General features: G+C 40.1%; 1 protein-coding gene across 2 annotated transcripts in view; it reads right to left on the reverse strand.

Annotated features, from left to right (window-relative positions):
- TMEFF1 (transmembrane protein with EGF like and two follistatin like domains 1) overlaps window positions 1-23614 on the reverse strand; it is a 294418-nt gene that overhangs the window by 14554 nt on the left and 256250 nt on the right. Inside the window, exons 6-8 of one of the 2 annotated variants that reach the window (XM_075585974.1) lie at window positions 10843-10991; window positions 5424-5483; window positions 4299-4422 (exon numbers count right to left, since the gene is read on the reverse strand). In XM_075585974.1, coding sequence (XP_075442089.1) covers window positions 4299-4422; window positions 5424-5483; window positions 10843-10991 — 333 coding nt within the window. Of the gene's footprint in view, window positions 1-4298; window positions 4423-5423; window positions 5490-10842; window positions 10992-23614 lie in introns of both variants that reach the window. The other variant, XM_075585973.1, reaches the window with a different exon arrangement.

The following is a 23614-nucleotide window of genomic DNA, read 5'->3' on the forward strand; positions in this document are numbered from 1 at the left end:
TCTCTACGCAACCTGCTTACTACAGACAGGTTTCTTTTAATACCATTATTAGTGCTGTACCCAAGGGTTATCAATGAGTAATTGTGACCTATCTAGGTTTTGGATACTATCAGTTTAATTTACATTTATCCATTTCATTTCCCATGGGTTTCAGTTTTTGACACTTTTGTAAATAGCGTTTTTCTTGACTTATATGTTTGATCACCACAGTGATTTACTCACTCAATTATACTTTAGTTGTACTAAGGTGTATATTTTTATTTTACTTAAATATCATTAAAATTGATTTTAAATGTATCATCATATCACATTTTGCATTGAGTGCTTGTGAAAGGGTGTGCTTTCCTTAAAACCTCACCACTAATTCTTATCCCCTTTTGCACCTTTGCTATTAATATATTGCTTTGTTAATTAGGCTGAAGCGAGAGTTTTCCCTTTTCCCTTTATTTTTCTAGGTAATGAAGGTAGTAGATGAGTGTCGCAGCAAATGTACAGAGCTTGGGTTTTATTAAACCCACCGACACTGTTCCACGTAGGACACAACTATCTGAACTGTATGGGAGTGAGTTGTAGGGTAATACATGAATAATACAGTGGTTGAATGATAGGTTATAGGAAGTTGTTGTACATTGAGTTTACCCTGAAGGAGAATACTGTAGATGGCCATCAGATTACCTCACGGATCAGAACCAGGGCTGGCACTCTTCAATGTCATTATTATTGAACTGGAAGTAATGGAGTGTGTGCAGAAGGCAGAAAGATTTGCAAGGGGTTGACTTTTAAAGAACGATCGACACAATGATAAATAACAAGTAATCTTGACAAATAATATTGTGCGTATGGCAACAATAATCAATACAAAGATGTGCAAAATAATTAATTTGGCCATAAAAACCCAGGGGAGGAATATATGATCAGTGCTACAACACTAGCAGCCACTAAAAGGGGAACAGATTTGGGTATTATTACCTCTGATACCTTTAAAGTAGGTAAACAATGTTGTTAATTTTTGACTGCAACTAAAACTGCTTATTTAAACAGGATGACTCCTTTCTGTATAGATATATCTTCAAATGCCTTTCACTAACTGATTAACTTTTTTTTTTAATTACCTAAGGACTGTCCAACTAGAATCTTACAAGCTGGTCGGTTTAATCACTTGACTGACATTTACACCGGGTCATGCAGCAAATGATGCCAATTAATATTCAAACTGTCTGTATTCGGGACCAACACACTAAATGCTCCTGCCATGTCTCTACCCCACGAGGAAAGTTAACTGATATCAAAAGCTCATGTGAGAATTAAATATTTATGTTGGCCCAATAAAATGCATCCCATACTGAAAATTCATGCTTTAACCAAGAGAGTACTGAATATTGTAAGCATGGTCTTCTACTGATGGCAGATACAATAGATGTCTTCAAAAACAGGTTGGACATCTTTGTAGTAAGAAAAGGTATATACCAAATAAGTAAATATACCAAATAAGTAAACATGGGAAGGGTGTTGATCCAGGGAGAAATCCAGGAAGGAAGGAATGTTCCCCCCTTATGTGACATCATTAGATAATGCTTCACTGGGGCTTTTCTGTTTGCCTTCCTCTGGATTAATGTACTGTAAATACAAATATACGATAAGTATATACAGTATCATCTACATTTAACATACTGTAGGTTGAACTCGATGGTCATATGTTTTTTTTTCCAACCTCATCTATTACAGTATATGACGATGTAAATACCAGTAAAAATATATTATTTGTACCAAAAAATCACTTCTATTTTTCTCCCTGGACATACTTTACGTTGAATTGTTAGGCAGCTAAGCCTTATTTATTAATGGCAGTGAATTGTCCTAATCCCCAAAATCTAAAACTTAAAAAAAAACCTACAGTACATGTTACATCTAAAGTAACTTGCAAAGTCCCATTCAGATATAATATTAAATACACATGTATATTGGTTTATTTTAAATAGCACGTTTGGTTGTAGTGTGGATGAGAACAAATAATAGTCATCTGCACCTCATTTAGCATTAAAGGAGGTGACCCTAACTACTGAATAAAGGATTTGAAGAAAAAAAAAAGCCAGATTTAATCCAAGCTCATGGTTTATTCAAGTGGAGTTCTTATTGGCAATAAGAATCTTTAAATTATTTATTGGCGCGTTCAGCATCTCTATGTTTATATAAATATTTCTGACATGTATTCGGTTTATTGTATATCAATGAAAATAGCCATTTTAGAAACAGTGAGTTACTGCCAAGCGAGTGTGCGACGCTTTGCCCTGTGGGCTTCTGCAGTGCTGAAGAGACTGAAAGCATTTTTCTTATAGCACTCGTATTAAAAGACTATTTCAGACAGGGCTAGTTTTTAGATCAGGTTGGGAGATATTGCAAGATATTTAGAAGGAAAGATGGACACACGACATTTTATATTGGTAAGTATTTAAGAGCCAACCTGCTCCTTTATCTCTGCCTTGACGGGATTAAGTCAGCTCTCAGAACCTTGCCAATATTATAGCTAGGTAATCTGTTGAAAAAGTGTAATAAATTGGAATATCTGAAAAGCTAAAAATGGGGTTTGGCGTCAACGTATGAAATTCATAGAAGAAATCAGAATGTAAACCGTTTCAGCTTGTAGTATGGAAAGTTCTCCTTCCTGGCACTGAGTTGAATAACTTCCTTGTCTGACGGTAAAATAAGAATCCCTATATCAAGTTATTTTCTGCAGACAAATAAGAATACGTTCGCCGAGCATAAGAGAGATATACATTGTTTTCTGGAATGAATTCGGTGTAGCAGCAACTACTTCAACAGAAACTGTCATCACCTATTACACCTATTAAAATCCGTACCTGCAGGTACAGAGATCAAAATCAGACAGCCATAAAGCCCGCACTAGACTTTCAAGCACAAAGCACGCATGAAGTGCATTGGTGCGTGAGGAAAGGGAGCGCTCACGGTGACCACACTACACCTGTACTGTCTATAAATGAAGGACATCACTTTATATTCCCTCATGCCTGTAGTTAAAGCAACAATCCAAGCTGGCTGCTTTTCGTCTTCTTTTCTTTTTTTAACACAGGTTTGAAGCCGGGCGTCTCCGGGGCAGAACCTCATTCATTTTAGCTCCGGAGACCTCCTGCACCCAGAAATACTTACCTCCATAGGGGGTCCCGTGAGCCGCTCCTGCTCGCTAACTGGGGTTTACGTAATGACCGCATTTCAAAGCTCCCGCGTCCTGCGGGCCAATAGGAAGCTGTGACATCATTTGGTGCGGGTTCCTATTGGCCCACATCTTCGGAAGCAGGGGGTTCTGGGAGCTGAAATTAATGGGGTCCAGCTCCAGAGACCCCCTGCTTCAAACCTATGTAAAAAAAATTGGAAACGGCTTGCTTGGATTGCTCCAGTAATAGGATTGTATAGAACTGTCACCTATTTAGAGACTTTGTGATAAGTGACAAGATGCAGGAAGCAGGGTTTGACACCCCTTGGAGGCTTTTACAGTTTACAGTGGGCTGGTTTCTTTGGCACAGTATATGGCGTGTCGGATGGCATGGTTGCTGAATTTGCCTGACAGTGGGTACTAAAGTTGTTTAGGTGATCATTTGGTTTTCTAAGCTTTCATTGGTTGCAGAAATGGTGCAAATTAGACACTGCTTTGCTTTTCCAGCCTGTTATCACTTTGGAAAAACAGACTACATGTTGCTATAAAAATAATGCTACTCTGACCTCCTAGATCTTACTGGAGTTCTAATGCACTTGGCATTGTGTTCGGACCATCCCACCAGTAACGGTGGCCCTTATTCTGTAAGGTGTGATAAGCGCAGATGACGTTCTATCGCATGGATAGCACTATTAAAGTAAGTGGGGCTTTTCATGCGATAGCATGTCATCTATGCTTATCATACCTTACAGAATAAGGGCCTATATCTTCCCATTACATTATCTGCACATGGAAATACAGTAACTACAAGAGATACCCCTGTGTAAAATGAATGTATCATCTTCTTTAAAAACAGATGAACTTCAAATGAATAAGGTGACCAGTTAAAATAGAATATGTAAAATAAGAATGCATCATTTTATGGGATTTTCTATAGCTATTCTCACATAAAGCAAATTGACATGTTATTTTGCAGTTGACACTTGACACATTAGTCAAGGTTAAGCATAGGATTCATGGGAAGCCATATATATATATATATACACACACACACACACACACATATAGATAAGATTCAGTATTACTTACTAGGAAACTTTTCTAGGACACATTCAGTTTTTTAACTTACCGACATGATGCCTTCTGAGTGGAATAGCTTAATTCACATTTCCCATGTACACAATAACCATTGTAGTTTTCTGTACATGGTATATAATTCCCCATATAGACGTCTTCTCTCTGATCACTGGAATCTTTAACACAAAGAAAAGAACTATATCAAATGTGCAAGCATAACAATTTGAATTGCACGATTCTTGGGTGTTTTGGGAAACAATTAGATTGTAAGCTCCTTGGGACAGTGAGTTTCTAATGTTACTTTTATGTCTGAAGCGCTAATTCCTGTTATGTGTTATATTATTATGTCACGTGTATTACTGCTGTGAAGCGCTATGTACATCAATGGTGCTACTGTATATAAATAAACATATACATACATACATACATAACATACATACATAGAAGAGTAGTACAGTAGTATGATTCAGGCAACTGACTGATGTGGGAGAGCCTAATATTAGTTTCTTGGTATCATGGTCTGACCCAGCTCTGCCGGCACTAAAATGCAATAAGCTCTTTTGTGATGGTCATGACATTACAAGCTGTATGATGCTGAACGGTTACCCATAAGCATTCTGGGATTTGTAGTCTACTTTTCAAAATACTGTATTAAAAAAAAATGACTGCAAATCCTAGAACACTATGGAATGTAGTTAAAAAGAAACAGGATGGGGCTAAACCTCAGCAGTACATCTTTTTCAGCCACATATTGATTGTGAGGTTTGGGAGATACAGACTGATAAACCATCATCTTGCACAATGCATTGAGCTGGAATTCTACAACCACTTGACAACACTACCAATTATAGGCAGTAAAAGTAATGGCATGGGATGATATTATGCACGTTTATAGGGCTTTTTCAATATTGAATAAGCCCCTGCATATCTAATCCTAGAGCTATCATGGCTGGTGTGGCCATGCAATATTATTACGTCATACAGCTGTGTATGAAGACCGTATTTACAGAACAGCTGGCAAATCCTACAGGTGCATTGAATTTAGGCAATTATTATTATTCAGGTTCAGTATGTTTTTCCAGTTAGAATGTAGGAATCTAGTTATAGGACCAGAACAAGAATGACACAAGCAGCATCCCCTGTTAGCTCTCAAATATTCTTCACACCTAGTACTTACCTTTCACCTCTGGGCGGTATTGTATCCCATCATCTTTCTTCCCGACTGGGCTTGTGTCATCTGTTGCTAAGTGGAAAAGGAGGTAAAACATCAGTCACATTATGGGTCGCATACATTAAACTGCGAGTTTTGTCATGCCAAAGAGGCTGAAATGGAATAATAAAAAAGCAGCAGTTTTTGCCATATTCATAAAGCTAGCTATACAGAAAGATCAATATGAAAAAAAACACCACTTTTGTATGCTTTTATTCACTACGATCTGCACTATCGTGCAATAAATAAATAAAGAGACAGAGAGAGAGACAGAGAGAGTGAGAGAGAGAATTTTCTCTATGTTCCATAATTTAATATGCCTTTAATATACAGTACATTTAACAGTTTTTGCAGATTTAGGATTCTGGTGGCATAATTAGAAATCCCCTCTCAGAAGTATTACAAAGATCCAACAATGAATGTTTCATAACTTACTGTATTTTCTCTGAACAAATATTCATATATCAAACACACACTAAAGGGTATCGCTAACACTATATACAAGAAAGGCAAAGAAACTAGAACCCAGAAATAAATGAAATAATATAATTAGTTCAAAATAGAACCAGAAATAATTATAAACTGGGAACTAGCAGTGCTAGGGGATAAAAGTAATATCTAAACACACAAAAAACAAACAAGATCCCTAAAATTGCACTCAAATAAACCTAAATATAAATCAAAATAAAAAGATGGATCAAGAGTCAGACTGCAAAATACGAAAGATTTTAATTGGACACAGTAGATAACACTAACATTAAAAACAACCTAAAGTTCCAACACTCACCGACTACAGAATAAATGATCAAAACCAGGTAAATGCCAAAGGGTCAGTAATTTAATGTAAGCACAAGATAATATAACCAAACTTGGAATGATGTGGCACAGGTGGGTAAACACGGTACCCTATAACAAAGGTGGAGAGGGACAAGAAGCAAAGGGAAAAGGAGTGAGAAAAACGCAAGGATAATGGGGGGGAGGGGTTACACAAAAGTGATGGGGGAGGGTAATTAGGGGGGCAACGTTTCAGGGAGAGACCCCTTCTTCAGGCCCATTCCCTTGGGTCTATATGGACCACAAGGTAGTTCTCTAGACCCTGTCATCCCTACCAGCAGAGCAGCACCCAGCTATCACAACAGAAATCTGGCAACAACAGAGTACAGACAGCAGCAACTCCTAAATAATAGCAAGAAAAATGAATAATACATTTAAAGCACACCTCTAAGACCTGTGAAGGAAAGATCTATACTAATAAGCTACTGTAAAATAGCCTAAAAAGAACCAAAGTCCAAAGAACTCCCTACCTAAACCTATTAATAACGAACCAATGATAAATAATAATATTAGTATAAACTATAAATATTAAAGTTCAATATAGCAATCAATAGGAAAGATATAACCAAATACAGGCATACCCCGCATTAACGTACTCAATTGGACCAGAGCATGTATGTAAAGTGAAAATGTACTTAAAGTGAAGCACTCCCTTTTCCCCACTTATTGATGCATGTACTGTACGGCAATCGGCATATACGTGCATAACTGATATGAAATAACGCATGTGTAACAGGCTCTATAGTCTCCCCGCTTGCGCATAGTTTCGGTACAGGTAGGGAGCCGGTATTGCTGTTCAGGGCGTGCTGACAGGCGCATGCGTGAGCTGCCGTTTGCCTATTGAGCGATATGTACTTACTCGCGAGTGTACTTAAAGTGAGTGTCCTTAAACCGGGGTATGCCTGTAAACTTAGATGTACTAATAAGCACATAAAAGAAAAATAACCAAGGGGGAGGATGGGGAGAAAAGGGAACAAAAACTCATACCCAATTCAAAACAATCACAGGAATGAGAAAATATTGTGAGTGGTCCTGGATGAAGCCCACCTGAAGGGTGAAACGTGTAGAGTGTTCCTGACCCGAGCGCGCTCCTTTTTATCATTCAGCAAGAAGGAAATCTACTCCTGCCTTTCCTGTGGTTTTGATACAAATGTGAGGTTTCTTCTGTTAAGGACTGCTGCCCAGCTCTAGCTTTATTCCAACATGGACTGATCTCTTTCCTGATTGAGCTGAGTACTCTCTGTTTTTATACAGTTACTTCACCACAAGGACTGGTTCATCTCTTTGCATTTTTTTTGCACATACCAATTACTGCTTAGCTTATTTTGGATAGCTATATTTGTGGCATGTTTTTGTGCTATATCTATATAGATGTTCCTTGGCTTTTACGCTCTGTTGATTTCCTGAGTCTTATATTTTTTGCACTATATTTTCTCATTCCTGTGATTGTTTTGTATTGGGTATGAGTTTTTGTTCCCTTTTCTCCCCATCCTCCCCTTTTGTTATTTTTCTTTTATGTGCTTATTAGTACATTTAAGTTTATTTGGTTATATCTTTCCTATTGATTGCTATATTGAACTTTAATATTTATAGTTTATACTAATATTATTATTTATCATTGGTTCATTATTAATAGGTTTAGGTAGGGAGTTCTTTGTACTTAGATCTTTTTAGGCTATTTTAGCTTATTAGTATAGATTTTTCCTTCACAGGTCTTAGAGGTGTGCTTTAAATGCATTATTCATTTTTACTGCTATTATTTAGGAGTTGCTGCTGTCAGTGCATGGTTGTTTTTAATGTTAGTGTTATCTACTGTGTCCAATTAAAATCTTTCATAATTTGCATTCTGACTCTTGATCCATCTTTTTATTTTGATACATATTTAGGTTTTTTTGAGTGCTATTTTAGGGATCTTGTTTGTTCTTTGTGTGTTTAAATATTCATATATACTTACATTTTGTCAGCATAATAGTTATGGGTAAATCAGATGTCACCCTCCTCCCCCCCTCCACCCCCCACGATGGAAACTAGGGGTCCCTGGAGCAGGACAGTGTTATTCCCAGCTCCAGGGAACCTACGATTTCCAAGTTAGTAACTTCCTGCATTATTCTGGCTTTCTCTCCCATGTCATGCGGGCCAGTATGACGCCACATTGTGGTCCGCATAACATGGGAGATTTAAACTGCCATTTTGTTTCCCCTGGAGGGGCTACAACACCGGTAACTTCATTGGTTAGTATCTTGGGAACTTGGGGGCCTCTGGAGCTCTGGGAACACTCTGGTTTCCATCCTGAAAAAAAAGGCGGAGGAGACCTCAAAAATGAGTAGCTAGGACTGCTCCTTTAAAGCAGCAGTTCGTCTGCCAATTTGTTTTGGAAACTTTGTTCTGAATCAGGGGGTGCTCCAGAGATAATCGTTTGTTCACCAATATTCAGGGAACCCATTGTTTACGAGATCTTTGTAGTATTTTAGTTCTGGTTTAGAGGCAAAAAGCCCCCTACACATATGGCCGCTGAACTACAAACATGTCCACCAGGTCACCAACAGAAACCCGCAATTTCATCTACTGATGACGTTGTTGCTTTTCTATTAGCCGCCGAAGCGAGCCATGACCATGCGGACATTTTGAATCTCACCGGTGTACAGCCGGCTCCACCACTCCTGAATCGGGTGGTCCCCGGATGTTTGAGGACCACGGATGAGCTCCAGGGAATTCGGGGTTGAGCTAATGAAAAAATATATGTAGGCAGGATTGCTGCTTTGAAACATACATTTCTTCATACATTCAAACATTAGGCGTCACTTGTGAAATTGGAAGTTTCAAAAATCAAGTTTCCTGCTTTTTTAGCCACATAGGGCCATGTTTAGTAACCAGTGCTAAGTGATAAGGCACCTTATGGTGCGTTATATATTTTGCCGTCAGTTCTATTTTTAAAAAGCTACCTCAAATGTCACAAAAGCTTGGAAATGCACCTCAACCAAACAATATCTTTGCCTCATATGGCTTCTTCTTTCTGGGCTCAATATGAGTTAACAGGAAAGGGAGACCAAAAAGCGCACCAGCAAAAACGGAGCAGGAAGGACCCAAAACGAAAAAATGATTAAAAGGGCACTTTAATGTGACAAGAGACCCATCCAACGCGTTTCGAACGTCACAGCGTTCTTTTTCAGTATGAGTTAGGCTGCGGACATAGTGCACGCGACCACTCGCACGAACAAATTCGATGCGACGCATGCAGCAGTGTGACAGGATTTGCCGGAGACAAATCCATTTGATTTTCCGCACGACGGTGCATCACGTGAGCCGGTTGAACCAATGAGGGTGAACCACCATTGTGCAGCCTGGTAACGTCACATCCACGCCTCTCCGTTGTGCACGTCAACGGAGGACACAAATCGCTCAGCGACAGCCGCGCTAATCTATCTCCAGTTCTGTTGCACGCCACTATGGTCGCAGCCATAGGGAGGAGTCATGCCACAATCTATTCTAACAGGATGCACGCAATCCTACTTCCCACCCCAAATTTGACCCCTTTCTATATGCACAAAGGCCCATATTTAATAAGAAGTGCTACATATTCATGGCCTATTTACCAATGGGGCCATAAGGTGTCTTACAGCCCAGATAGGGGCATATATATCAAGGTAAAAGTGGAGAAATTCTGGGACAAAATAACTACACCATATGGATCAAAGAAAAAAATCCTGTTGATTTTAATTTGACTTTTCCTTGATACATATGGTGTACAATAGAGGTTCCCAACTCTCCAGTCCTCAAGGGTCCCTAATAGTGCAGGTTTAAGGCTGTCCTCTCATTAGCACAGGTGGCCTAATCAGTTTAACTGAACTACCTGTGCTCAAGCAGAGTATCCTTAAACCCGCGCTGTTAGTGGTCCCTGAGGACTGGAGTTGAGAACCTCTGGTATTGAGAATTTGCCCTAGAATTGCACCACATTTGTCTTGATAAATAGACCCCATAGTGTCCTATGGATTGGCACGTCTTTCTTAGTCTCAGGGTTTACTGTACCATTCTCTTGGCTAAAGGTCTGCTTCACGTGTAGGAGACTTGATTAACACGCCTGAAGCAGTCACTAGCTGAAATTCAGAGAAAATTTGTATTTGCTGCACGGACATATTTTATCTGTGTAACGATACATTGGGGGGGGGGGGGTTAATCAATGTCTCCCACCTGCAAGGCTGGGGAAAAACTGGAGAAAAATCGCACCATATTTATCAAAGAAAAAGGTCCCATGGGATAAAATGGTATTTTTAGTTTTGATAAATATGGTGGGTTTTGACCCATTTTTTTCATAGCCTTGCCACTGAGAGACATTGATACATAGCCCCCATTGAAACGAAAGTGTCAGCATACATTAGCACAAAACAAAAATTTGTGGTTTAATGATAAACCCAGACGAGGAAGACTTATGGGTTGGACAACTATGGCTGCATTTCTGGACTTTTGTGACATTGAGGGGACCATAACATACACTGCTTAGTAAATATGTCTCACAATCTCTACAATGCTACTTTGTATGCAAATAATACATTACCTGTGCAGCTTCCTAGGTGTTTCACATCAATCTGTTCTTGCCTTAAACATGATGCTTCGCGCACCAAGCACGGATTGGAATAGGAACTTCCATCAGATGCACAGACTGGGTTAAAGTTGTGTCCACTGCAATCTATATTGCAAACGCACCTGTTGAATAGAAGGCAAGATTAACATTGAGTAGGAAAACACCAGCATTTACCGAGTTCTTGTAATGCATAACAGCCACTACCCAAGAAATGATTGGTCTACACAAGAATTAACCCTGTTTTCCTAGGAAGCACGTGGGCTTTGCAATGACGGCAAAGGCAACAAGGCAGTGTCATGTTGGGATTGCACAACGTTTTAGTTATATCGTACTTATCCATATTTACTAAGTGATGCTAAGCCATAAAACACCTTCCAGCGCCATAAGAAACCTTATGGCCTCAAAGAAAACATACCGTACACTGAATCTCCAGCAGTGAGGAAGCCAACATAACAATAAGACTGGAGTCATTCTGAATTATAAATAGAACATGATTACAATAGGTACTAAATGTATGCAGCAAATAATCCGCGTTAATTCCGAACAACCAGTGAGTCATACAGTAAGTCGCTTACTACAATACCGATCAACTGTCTTTATTTACCAGGAAGACTTGATGAAAAATATATGATTTTTCTACTTTAACCCTGAAAATAATTCCGACATGCCAATGCAAGTTAATGGAAGATTACGAGACCTCTTGACTCTGTTAAATGTTTTGTACATGGCCAACGTGTCCTTGTTTTTTTGTACTTGTTCGCTTATCACATTGTTCAGTAGACAGAAAGGTCTTGTCTATAGTATTTCTGGTAGTATAATACTTCAGTTGTTGATGAATAAGATTTCTTTGTGCTGCATGAGGATATACTGTAGCACTATTTCCCCTCAGTAGGTTGATGCCAAAATAAGCTACTTCAAGGTCCTAACCCTTTAAGCAAACACAATACTGGAAAACCATTACTGTAGTGAAACACGTCAATCCTTCAAAGAATGTGATTAATGGAGGTGTTAGTAATCAGAGCAAATGTAGCTTTTCCCATTCAAAACCACTAAACACTCGAATTCAAGCTGCAGAAAAACAATGTTAGGCCATGGGAAGACATTTTTATGTTTTCTGCTCCAGTTTTCCACTAAATATATATATATATATATATATATATATATATATAAAAAAAAAAAGAAGACGAAAAAGCGCCGAATCCTGGTGCATTACTGTGCAAAAAATAAATTTAATTCCCAAAAAAGGCTCATAAAATGAACTCACAAACATAGAATATATGAAAGCATTTTATGAGATAATACTCATGCTCCAGAGGATCAGCAACCGCCGCTTTTCTGCTGTACTGCTCCGTGACTCCACTGTGTCCAATATTGCCCTCGTTGTTCACCGCCAGCAGGAACTCACGATATCAGGCTCTCCGCAAACCCCTCTCCCCGGGCACACACCAACAGATGATCTTTGGTTCCCTCCGGGGACGATGGATGCGGCGGGACAGCGGATGATGTCACACGGTAGATGTAGACACCAAACGGGTTGGAATAACGAGCAGGTTTGCAAGCAGCGTTAGAGGATCCACTGCACACCTGGCCCTATGCGTTTCATCAGCTAAACTGACTTCTTCAGGGCAAGGGCTCTGGGTCTATTGGTTGACATATATATACCCACGAGTCCAATTGGCTAGATTGAAAATAATTGGCAAATTCTGTGCATACAATAAGCATAACTGCATAGTCTGAATATACAAACACCCACTATACTACTACAGAGATGGATGTAATCCTGATGACAATACAAATATAAAAAGGATATAAAAACACTATACACAATATCTTAGACTGTCATATGCTGTACATTCTCTTAAATGGAGACCACAGAAAATGTATAAGTGTAAATACCCCAAATACCCCAAATCAACTAAATGCACAATTACAATTAGATGATACTAGATGACAAAAAATAGATGTTAATTACTGGCTTGAGGAGAGTAGATCTGACATGTATCATTCTTAAAAGATGAATGGATATACTATAGTATAGTGAAAAAGTGATAGAAACCCTATATGGGTGTTTTATTGTATTGTATATTTTCTATGTTTGTGAGTTCATTTTATGAGCCTTTTTTGGGAATTAAATTTATTTTTTGCACAGTAATGCACTAGGATTCTGCGCTTTTTTTCTTCTTTTTTTCTATGCAGGTGGAGAGGGAGGTTGTTGTGCCCTCGTTAAGAAGCTGCCTGTTTCCTGATAGTGCTTTGTTTCATTCCCCTTCATTGGACATTGTTTTTGGACTCCAAAGGACTATTTGCATTGTGCATTTACAGGAGGTTCCACAGCACTAAATATGTATTAATCCATGTATTATTGATTAGATATCATTAATTATGTAGCTATAGTTCACATATATTTTTATTTTATATACGATATTCATCATTTATACATTTTATATTTTTTACATTTTCTAATATTTTTTTAATATATTTGTTTCCTTTATTCTCTGACATTTCTACGCAAGCGCAGATCTTTATTGCATATTATTTATATATATATATATATATATATATATGAACAGAAAAAGAGAGAGAGCGCACGCCCCATAGCATAATACTGCGTAATTTATTATAAAAATGGGGAAGGGATGGAAGGGGGGGGGGGGGGAATCGCACTCACAGGATAAAAAATGTTAAAATGCAGTTTGTGAATAAATTCACCACCATCCGGTACTGCTGGGCAAGGTCCCTTCACGGTAGCTGTTCCAGATCACCTCCAGATCACCTCCAACCGGATAAGGATGCCTTTGTACCGACTGTGTGCTGATCGAATTCAGCTCTCCACTCCGAATGGCCGCTATTATCTTCCCGCGCTTCGTGTGGCCTCATGCGCGTGCGCAGCGTCTTCGTGACGTAATCGCGCTTCCTCAGTCTCCCTGACGCGTTTCGTCACCAATCGGTGACTTTCTCAAAGGGCTGATGGATCATGGGTAAACGTCCTGCCCTTTTATACAGTCAGTCCAATGATTCATAATTACTCGCAGGGGGATGTTTAACCCTTAGTTCGCTTTAAGGTTGCTGCTCAGTTAAATGGATACTGCAGATGACTGACAGCAAAAGGGGCAAAATTGGAACCATTTTCTATGGAGATATCACTTACTATGGGAGGATCTAATCACTTAATACATATACACAACACAATAAACAATAAGTTACATAATTAAAACTACATTGCACTCTAAAAATAAAAACGAATGTAATTCATATGTAGAAAAAAATTAACTGACAGACTACATACAATTAACTCGAATAAAAATACCCATATTAATTAAACACTTACTACATATAAGAAAAATGAAATAACATTATATTCCTATTATCAAACATATGAATAAAAGTTGAACATCAAACATTGAATAATATTGATGAACACATAACAAGAGTGTTAATAGTTGACAATATGTTATTCCATCAAGGAGCAGGAAGTCCAAAGGGAGTAAATGGGAGAGAGAAAGAGTTGTAGGGATGGGTGTATGAAATACACCAATACTGTGTGAGAGTATATTTAGAAATTGTATTATGTTTAATTATTCTAAGAAATTCCAATTAAGCTAATATATATATGTGTATTATTTTATGTGAATACTATGTTAATAATGTTATCTAAATTTATTATAAATTAAAAATAAAAATAAATATTATATGATTAAATGTGCACTCTGTTTTGGACTCTCTTTTTCTGTTCATAGATATCCGTGGTGGTGGTTTATCCCTTGTGAGAGCAGCAGAAGACCCTGTGCACATATCTTATATCTCCCATTATGGACTGACTATTGAAGGACTGGTTGGATTTTTATTACAACTTTACACTTATTTTGCTTCATATTTTCACTTTTCACCTTTTTAGCACTTTTTGCACATTTTTTATATTTCTATTTTTCAATTCCATTTTTTACTCACATTGATGTATTATTCTATGATGTTGTTTTGAGTATATTTGTATATTTAGTTTAATATTCAAACAGGTGCACCCATATATACATCTTTATTTTTAAACACATTTTAGGAATCTTACACACTTTTCATTTACACGATATTAGTACTACAGTTTATTACACAGATTAATAGAATATTATTTTGGCGCCACAATTTTTTGTTTTTATATATATATATATATATATATATATATATATATATATATATACTGTATATATATTTTTTATTTTGCATATACAGTAAACACTTGTAAATGAGGTATGATGTAGGTCAGGGGGCGCAAACTTTTTTCCCTGCGCCCCCCTGCTGGATGTCCTCCTCTCCGCGCGCCCTCCTCCTTACCTTGATTCCGGTGTCATGACGTCACAGCAACGTGATGTCACATGACCCCGCAGCGTCATTCAACGCCGCATTGCCATGGCGACACGTCTCCAGATGCTGGCTGAATCAAGGTAAGTAGGTTTACAGAGGCCCTGCAGCTCCCCCGGCACTTAATTTAAGTGCCTTCGGGAAGCACGCTGGGCCTCTGTAAACCCTGCGCCCCCCGCCGGTAATCTCGCGCCCCCCTTGGGGTCGCGCCCCCCACTTTGCGCACCGCTGATGTAAGTCATACCATATGCGTCCTGCTACAGGCTAAAAATGCATGTTAACCCCTTCTGTGTTCTAATGGGGAAATGTGTTATAGGTACCATCGAGCTCTAACATACACAAAGGATGGTTAGATTATTATTCACTTTGCACTGGCTCACAATATTACCTATATATGCAGAGCAGCTCCATACACAGCAAAATGTTGCTCAGTTGATATTTATTGCAGGGGACTTTATAAAGGAAATAATAACTTTTTGTTATTGTAACCCCCCTCCTAAAGGGTTACTAGAAGGTTGGAGTGTATTAGGCCCCAGCCTCTGTTGCCATGGGATCATGACATCACGGAGAGAGTATATTAGAGAAGTGGAATGATGAAGAAGGTTAGGTTCCTAGAGGCCAAGAGGAGAGGAGCTGTATGTTTGTATGTATGTATACACACACACACACACACACACAAATAGCTTCAAGTGGAGAAAAAAAGCTTACCATCACAATTTATATTTCTATGCTGTTGCAAAGTAGGTGTTTGTGCGTTTGATACCTTTCCTTTTTTCTATTTTTCTACTAAAAAGATGCTATGCACTATGTTCCTCCTTCTCTTTATATGAGGTATATCCAGGAGAGACAAGAAGAAATACCAGAGGGGCTTATTATCTTTACATGCTCTTGACCAAGTATTTACACGGGTGTGCAATACTTTATACCTCCGAAATTCACATTTTATTATCAGAATCCTACACTATATTTTTCTATTTTTTTCCTGTCTTTGCGCTTGAAGCTATTTTTGTATATTGGAACATTTTTTTCAATCATTGTGGGGTTGGAGATGCCAAAAGCAGCACAATAGGGAGAGAATTGAAAGATGTAATATATGTGGGTCTTTTATATAGATGTGTATAAGTTAGATATTATTTCTATACACAGTCCCAAGAACATTTATTCACCAATTATTTAGGCACAAATTGGATGATTTAGGGTATTTTCTGTGCTTTCTACACACTCACACACACACACACACGTATTTAGTTATAGGCCTAGGGCGGTGGCGATTGTCAGGGTTGGAGGGTGGGGGGAGGTGTGGTGCTTTGGTTACAGAGGCTCCGCTCTCTTCCCCACAACAATTAAACTGACTGCCTGAGTGTGCGGCCTCTGTAAAGGTTTCTTACCTCCTGCAGCGTTGCATCGTCACATGGTGACACGTTGCCATGACAATGTGACATCACATAGCGTTCCGTTGTCATGGAAACGTGTGGCCACATGATGTGGGGGTACTGTAAGAGGAGGCGGTCAGGGCGAAAAAAAGATAAAAGATAAAAATTCTAAAACCGGCCTTGTACACACACACACAAAGAATGAGAGCAGGCACACCAGGTCTTAAGAAAAATTTAAGTAGTTTATTACAAAACAATCAACGTTTCGGCTCACCACAGGGGCCTTTTTCAAAAACATTGATTGTTTTTGTAATACATATAGGACACCAACAAGCTCATATTGAACCCCCAAAATAACCACAACATATATATAAGCATATAGGTGTCACAGAGGAGTGCTACTGAGCGTGGCAATATATATTTAAAACCAGAGACAGAACATGAAACACAGACAGAGCTCAGTGCACATCCAGTGAAACTTATACACGGTACAGTGCCTAAATATATATTGTGACATAGTCCAAAGATGTTAGGCAGCTTTCTGCCCCATTTTAGAGCAGAAAGTGCAGGAATAGTTAATGATCCGTTCCACAGCTTCCCATTAACTCAGGCAGCTGGATGGAAAATCCAGACCACAGATTACAATGGCTCTAGTTCTCCCTCACCTGCTCTTCTAATCACATGCACAGGTACTTAGAGCAGAGAGGTTTTGCATTTGACTCTCTCTCCTTGGAGCCTGGGGGCTGGGGGTGTCGCTACTCTCCTGCATCCAGTATCGAGGTTGACGGCCTCTCCACGTATCACAGTACCAGAGGATTTGCCTGGACACCCCAAACAGATAAGACAAACAAATGGTTACTGCTGTTGCTAAAAGACTGTGCTGTATCTTGTGACCCTAAATGAGAGAGCATTGTTTTAAGCTGGGGAACCAGGTTAGTTGGCCAGCAGCTGTTAGAGAGACTGATTCTATGTGTAGTTAGATCCCTGAAAGGGATAGGATTTTGTTTATATAGTTTGGTTTCTTTTTACTTGAAATAACAGTGTGGGAAATACTGTAACAATGAAATGAGTGAACTGCTGAATGAAAGTATCTGAGTACCTCTAACCTACACATGTTAAAGCTGCAGTACCTTATTTGGATGAAAATAAAGCAGGCAGAAGCCTGAGTTAAGCAGCTTAATACTTTGCATGATCCTGTTTTTGTATTAAATAACCCTAGAAGACTGTGTCGGGAAGAACCCAGACAGACGTCAGCACTACAAAAGAGGGGCGTTTGTCACATATGGTGGAGAATGCGGGCAGACACTAAAGTCTGTGGGTTTGCAAATAAATGCGGGGGTTTAAAATGGCCGCCCAGCTGAAGTAAAATACAGATGCTATGAGTGAAGTCTGTTCCACTGTGTATATCAGTTGTGCTTCTAGCGTACACAGAGAATGTGCGAAGTGTGGATGCAATAGCACCCTGAACCCAAACAGAAAACCAAAATGTTTTGCTGAAGAAAAAAAAAAAAAAATTTTTTTGCATCTAGCAAGTGCTGTTTGTAAAGCTAATGCCTTTGCTGAAGTGAGTGAATTTGCAGCTAGCAAATGCTGTATGTAAGGTGCTGAAGTGAGTGAAATTGCAGCTAGCAATTGTCCCTGCCGGGTTTCTAAAATGGCCGACGTGAAATGTTTGTTGTGTAATGAACGTAACCATACAAAACAGTGTCCCTTCAGGCCATACTATGATCACGACCCTGGAGGAGAGCCGTACCTACAGATGAATTTAGTATGCTGGGCCTGTCGTGAAGTAGGTCACATGGAAGATGCGTGCCCCAAAATTTTCAAAGACAAACAGCTGCAAAAGCAAGCAACGCCCTGTGAGTGCAAGCAAGATGTGGAAGCTGATAACAGTGAGTGTGTGCCCAGGACCACTGATATCTCTGGAGCTAATAAAGCAAAAAGAAAGAAAACTGTTCCTCAAGTCACAGGGGAAGTGACCGAGCCACTTGAACCTGCGCTGTCAGGACATGCGTCAGAAAGGCGCCGAGATGAGCAACAGCCCATAGGGCCTGGCGCAATCGTCCCAGGAATGACGACACGCCTAGAGATGACAAAGGCTACTGCTACCACCATAGGCAGAGAGCCAAGCGAATCAAAGAAAACAAGAACTGACTGGAAACTATGCTATGAGATGTCCCAGAAAGATGTGCAAAACTTCATCACAGAGTTGGGGGTTTCTCGGCAAGAGGCTAGCGCGCTTAAAGCAGAGCTGGAACTCTCACGCCATGAGGTCTACGCTCGCAGCACAGAGCTGTGTACATTGAAGAAAACCTATGAGAATACCCTGAGTAATTTAGAGACTGTAAAAAGAGAGAATAAGTCTGACACAGAAAAATTCAGACTTGACTGACCAGATCAGTGAAAGTGATGAGAAGCTTCACCAAGCAGAAAAAGTGGAGAAGCAATTGATTCAGGAAAAGTTAGAAATGCAGGAAGCTCTGCAGAATACAGAATCAGCGGCGATCCAGGCGACACAAACTGCAGAGCTCCAAAAAATGGAGGCGCTGATGCAAACCCAGAGCAAGCACCAGAAAGAGGTGAAGACCCTGAGGGAGGTCTGGCACGATCAGGTTGAAGAGCTGCAGAAGCAGATGGCTGAGCGCGAGATACAGTGCGCCAAGAGAGAGGAGGTGTCCGTCCGTCAGGTGGTTTGCCTGACACTGCGCTATAAAAGCGAGATGGCCGATATGTACAAGCAGCTGGACCACACGGCAAATGAGGGGGCCCGGCTGCAGCTGGAGCTGGACAAGACCCGGAAGGAGCACCTGCAGCTGCAGGTCAAGAATAGAGAAAATGAAACAGAGTTAAACCTCGCTCTGAAACAGATGACGGACATGGGAGAAGCGGCTAAAGTGGTTCAGTCGGGCTATCAATCCTACCTCCTAACCAAGCAAGCTGTACGTTCCTATACGTGTATCTTCAATGCTGTTGCAATATTACGATTTGCTATAAAGATGAAGTTGGAGAAAGAGATTCCAAGGCTAAAAGAGACACGGTCACAAAAGGAGACCAGGGAAAGTAAACTCAATGCCCTCACTGATGACAAAGAGGAAGGAGAAAGAATTGACTTTGATTGTGCTGCTGTTATTCCAGAAACAGATAGGCACCCTCCTGAGAATATACTCCCTGATCTGGAATTCAAAAATCCAGATCCTCAATTTCATTTACGTTGTCCAGAAGATTATCAAACTAGTGGACACACCCAGGACAACACAGAAGATGTTTTAGCCAAGTGGGTGGCAGTTCCTGAAAACACAAACTTGTTGACAGATCCTGTTGACATGGTTAATATGGACTACGTTTGTACAGAGGCAACTAGGTCTCCAAAACCCAAAGGCCTGGTAATGGCCACAAAAGGGAAATCAAAGATTGAAAAGAAAAAACAACGAAGGTTAACATGGCGCCTGAATAGTTCCATATCTCACCAATCTGGACCACACTGTGGAGCCAAGGAGAATCTGGTCCAAGGGTCTCATCAGAAGCTAAAGAAACAGTCCAGTCATTTGCAGGTTGCAGCGGGCTATGAAATAAAGTCAAAGGATGCAATAGACTGGAAGTCAAAAAAAAAAAAAAAAAAAAATGTTTGGGGGAACTGACCGATTTATTTTTTTTATTACACGTGTGGACTATGTCACGGACACTTAACTATGCAAATAAGCATTTTGTCAATATTACAATGTTATATTGGTTCTCTGTGTTGAAAATGTAGCTAAACTACAAATTAATATACAGGGTTGATGGCCCTTAAGATTACAAGGCTGTAGTATAAGAGAAAAAATATTGGTAGCTTACAATATGGAAAAAAAAAAAAAAAATGCCCTTTTCGGTTGGTAAATTTATAATGAAGTTCATATTCGTATCATGTGAATACTTAATATTGTACTGAGGAGTTAGCTCAAGTATTTCAGGTAGGACGCTCACCCCAGTGAGGTCCATGGCCGCTCACCCCAGTAGGTGTGAGCTGGGGAGGGGGATATGTGACATAGTCCAAAGATGTTAGGCAGCTTTCTGCCCCATTTTAGAGCAGAAAGTGCAGGAATAGTTAATGATCCGTTCCACAGCTTCCCATTAACTCAGGCAGCTGGATGGAAAATCCAGACCACAGATTACAATGGCTCTAGTTCTCCCTCACCTGCTCTTCTAATCACATGCACAGGTACTTAGAGCAGAGAGGTTTTGCATTTGACTCTCTCTCCTTGGAGCCTGGGGGCTGGGGGTGTCGCTACTCTCCTGCATCCAGTATCGAGGTTGACGGCCTCTCCACGTATCACAGTACCAGAGGATTTGCCTGGACACCCCAAACAGATAAGACAAACAAATGGTTACTGCTGTTGCTAAAAGACTGTGCTGTATCTTGTGACCCTAAATGAGAGAGCATTGTTTTAAGCTGGGGAACCAGGTTAGTTGGCCAGCAGCTGTTAGAGAGACTGATTCTATGTGTAGTTAGATCCCTGAAAGGGATAGGATTTTGTTTATATAGTTTGGTTTCTTTTTACTTGAAATAACAGTGTGGGAAATACTGTAACAATGAAATGAGTGAACTGCTGAATGAAAGTATCTGAGTACCTCTAACCTACACATGTTAAAGCTGCAGTACCTTACTTGGATGAAAATAAAGCAGGCAGAAGCCTGAGTTAAGCAGCTTAATACTTTGCATGATCCTGTTTTTGTATTAAATAACCCTAGAAGACTGTGTCGGGAAGAACCCAGACAGACGTCAGCACTACAAAAGAGGGGCGTTTGTCACAATATGTATAGATATCTATTAAATAAAATGGTCTTTTAGTTTAACATTTTGGCCAGGGGCTTACAACACTTTGGCCAAAATGTTAGACTAAAAGACCATTTTATTTAATAGATATCTATACATATATATTTAGGCACTGTTTCACTGGATGTGCACTGAGCTCTGTCTGTGTTTCATGTTCTGTCTCTGGTTTTAAATTGTTTTTGTAATAAGCTATTTTCATTTTTCTTAAGTCCTGGTGTGCCTGCTCTCATTCTTTTCCTGTATTCGAGTACTCTGAAGTTCCTACCCAGGCAGAATGCCATTTTTGATAGTGTAGTGAGAGAGAGCTTCTCTATAGTGAGGGTGCTTGATAGTAGGGAAAGGTAAAAAACGGTAATCCTTGCCAGGAGGCGAATAGCATGAGATGTACTTACTCAGCCAGCTAGGGTAGAAAGGAAGTGTAAGGGTTTCTGGGAAATAGGTATAGTCTCAGGATCAGTCTAACTGTGAACAGAGACAACGGGGGGTGGAATACCCCACTCTCAGTTTAGGAGAATAGGAGGTTGCTAAAGCAACCAACCCTGACTAGGGCTGTGTAAAAACATATGTATCAATAATGTTGCCTTACACATACAGCTAGCTGCTGGGACCGAGAAAATTACAGGCAGCTGAACTAGGGAGACATAAATCCTGTGAGCTGCGAAATGACACAGGAGATTAGACAATCCTGTTCCAGGACAATAGTGGTGTTGGGTAAGTATTCACGGGAACTTTGAATAGGAAACGTTGATGCCCTAAACAAAATCACTTTGTTTTTTCTAAAGTTTCTGTGAGTGCTTAGTTAACACTTGCCATATTATTAAGGAGAAGGAGTAGCTCAGCGAGTAAAGACACTGCAGGGTCTTTTCTCTCAGATGGAGGCAAAAAACGTAGGGTTCGCTTATCAGGTTCATTATCAACAGGGCACATTAACTAGTCCCCAGGTGAGGCAAAAGGGTACAGGCCTAGGAGGGTGCTGGGTCCTTCACCTACATCACAATATGTAACTGTGAGGATTGGACCTCGGTCCCGTGATGCAACGGTGGGCGTTCCTGCCTCCACTACACACCGACGTTGCATTACCAGGGGCACTCGAGGGGTTAACAACATGAATTACTCCACAGCTGCGATACACTCCTCCCCTGCCTATCAGTACACAGTCTACCTGTGATGACTCATTGCCTGCAGCCTTCCCATTGGCTCTCTGTTCTTTACATGTTCAGCCAGCCCCTAGGCAAAGTGGCTGAGCATAAACTTCTGTTTATGTTACGAAGTGCTTGCCTCAAGGATCCTGCTGCCCTGCTGTTGCTCTTGCATTCTGCCTTGTTCTCTTATACCTTTGACCTCAGCTTGTACCCAGACCGCTGCCTTCTCTGACCCCGGCTTGTATTTGAACTCTCACCTTCTCTACCCCTGGACCCCGGTTACGCACAACGACCATTCTGACCTCTCTACCCCTGGACCCCGGTTACGCACAACGACCATTCTGACCTCTCTACTCCTGGACCCCGGTTACGCACAACGACCATTCTGACCTCTCTACTCCTGGACCCCGGTTACGCACAACGACCATTCTGACCTCTCTACTCCTGGACCCCGGTTACGCACAACGACCATCCAACTTCTCCAATCCTAGACCACGGCGAGTATCATGACTATTCTGACCTCTCCTACCCTGACCCGGCTACATGACCTTCACTCTGCACTCTGAATGCGGTTACGCAGTTGTAGGTCGGTGTATATCACTATCCCCACCTCAGCCTCGTGGTCCCATCCTATTTGTGGTGAGTACTCGTTACAGTAACACATTACCATCAGGGTCCAAATAAGAGACCAATACACCAAAGACCAATCACTAAGCAAAGTTAAATAGTACACAGATAAATTAAAGTAATGTTAATTGATGTTTAGTTCATCTTAGAGAAATTGCAATGTAAAAAGGCATACACAAAAAATGACCAATGCTGCTCTACCTATTAACAATGTTGAAAATATTTCACAGGATACCAATTTCAGGGTGCAAGTAGGAAAAAAATCACAAATTTACTATAAGACCCAAGATAGGGTCCACAAAAGATCCTACAATATGCACACACTGTGGATATGCAATGATGACCATATAAGTCCTAAAGATATATAATCTCGATATAGAATCAGATATAGTAGGTGAATTAGCTAACTTATAGACAAACTCCTATATAGATCATGT

Source organism: Ascaphus truei, chromosome 2, assembly GCF_040206685.1.
Source record: "Ascaphus truei isolate aAscTru1 chromosome 2, aAscTru1.hap1, whole genome shotgun sequence".
Taxonomy (NCBI): Eukaryota; Metazoa; Chordata; class Amphibia; order Anura; family Ascaphidae; genus Ascaphus; species Ascaphus truei.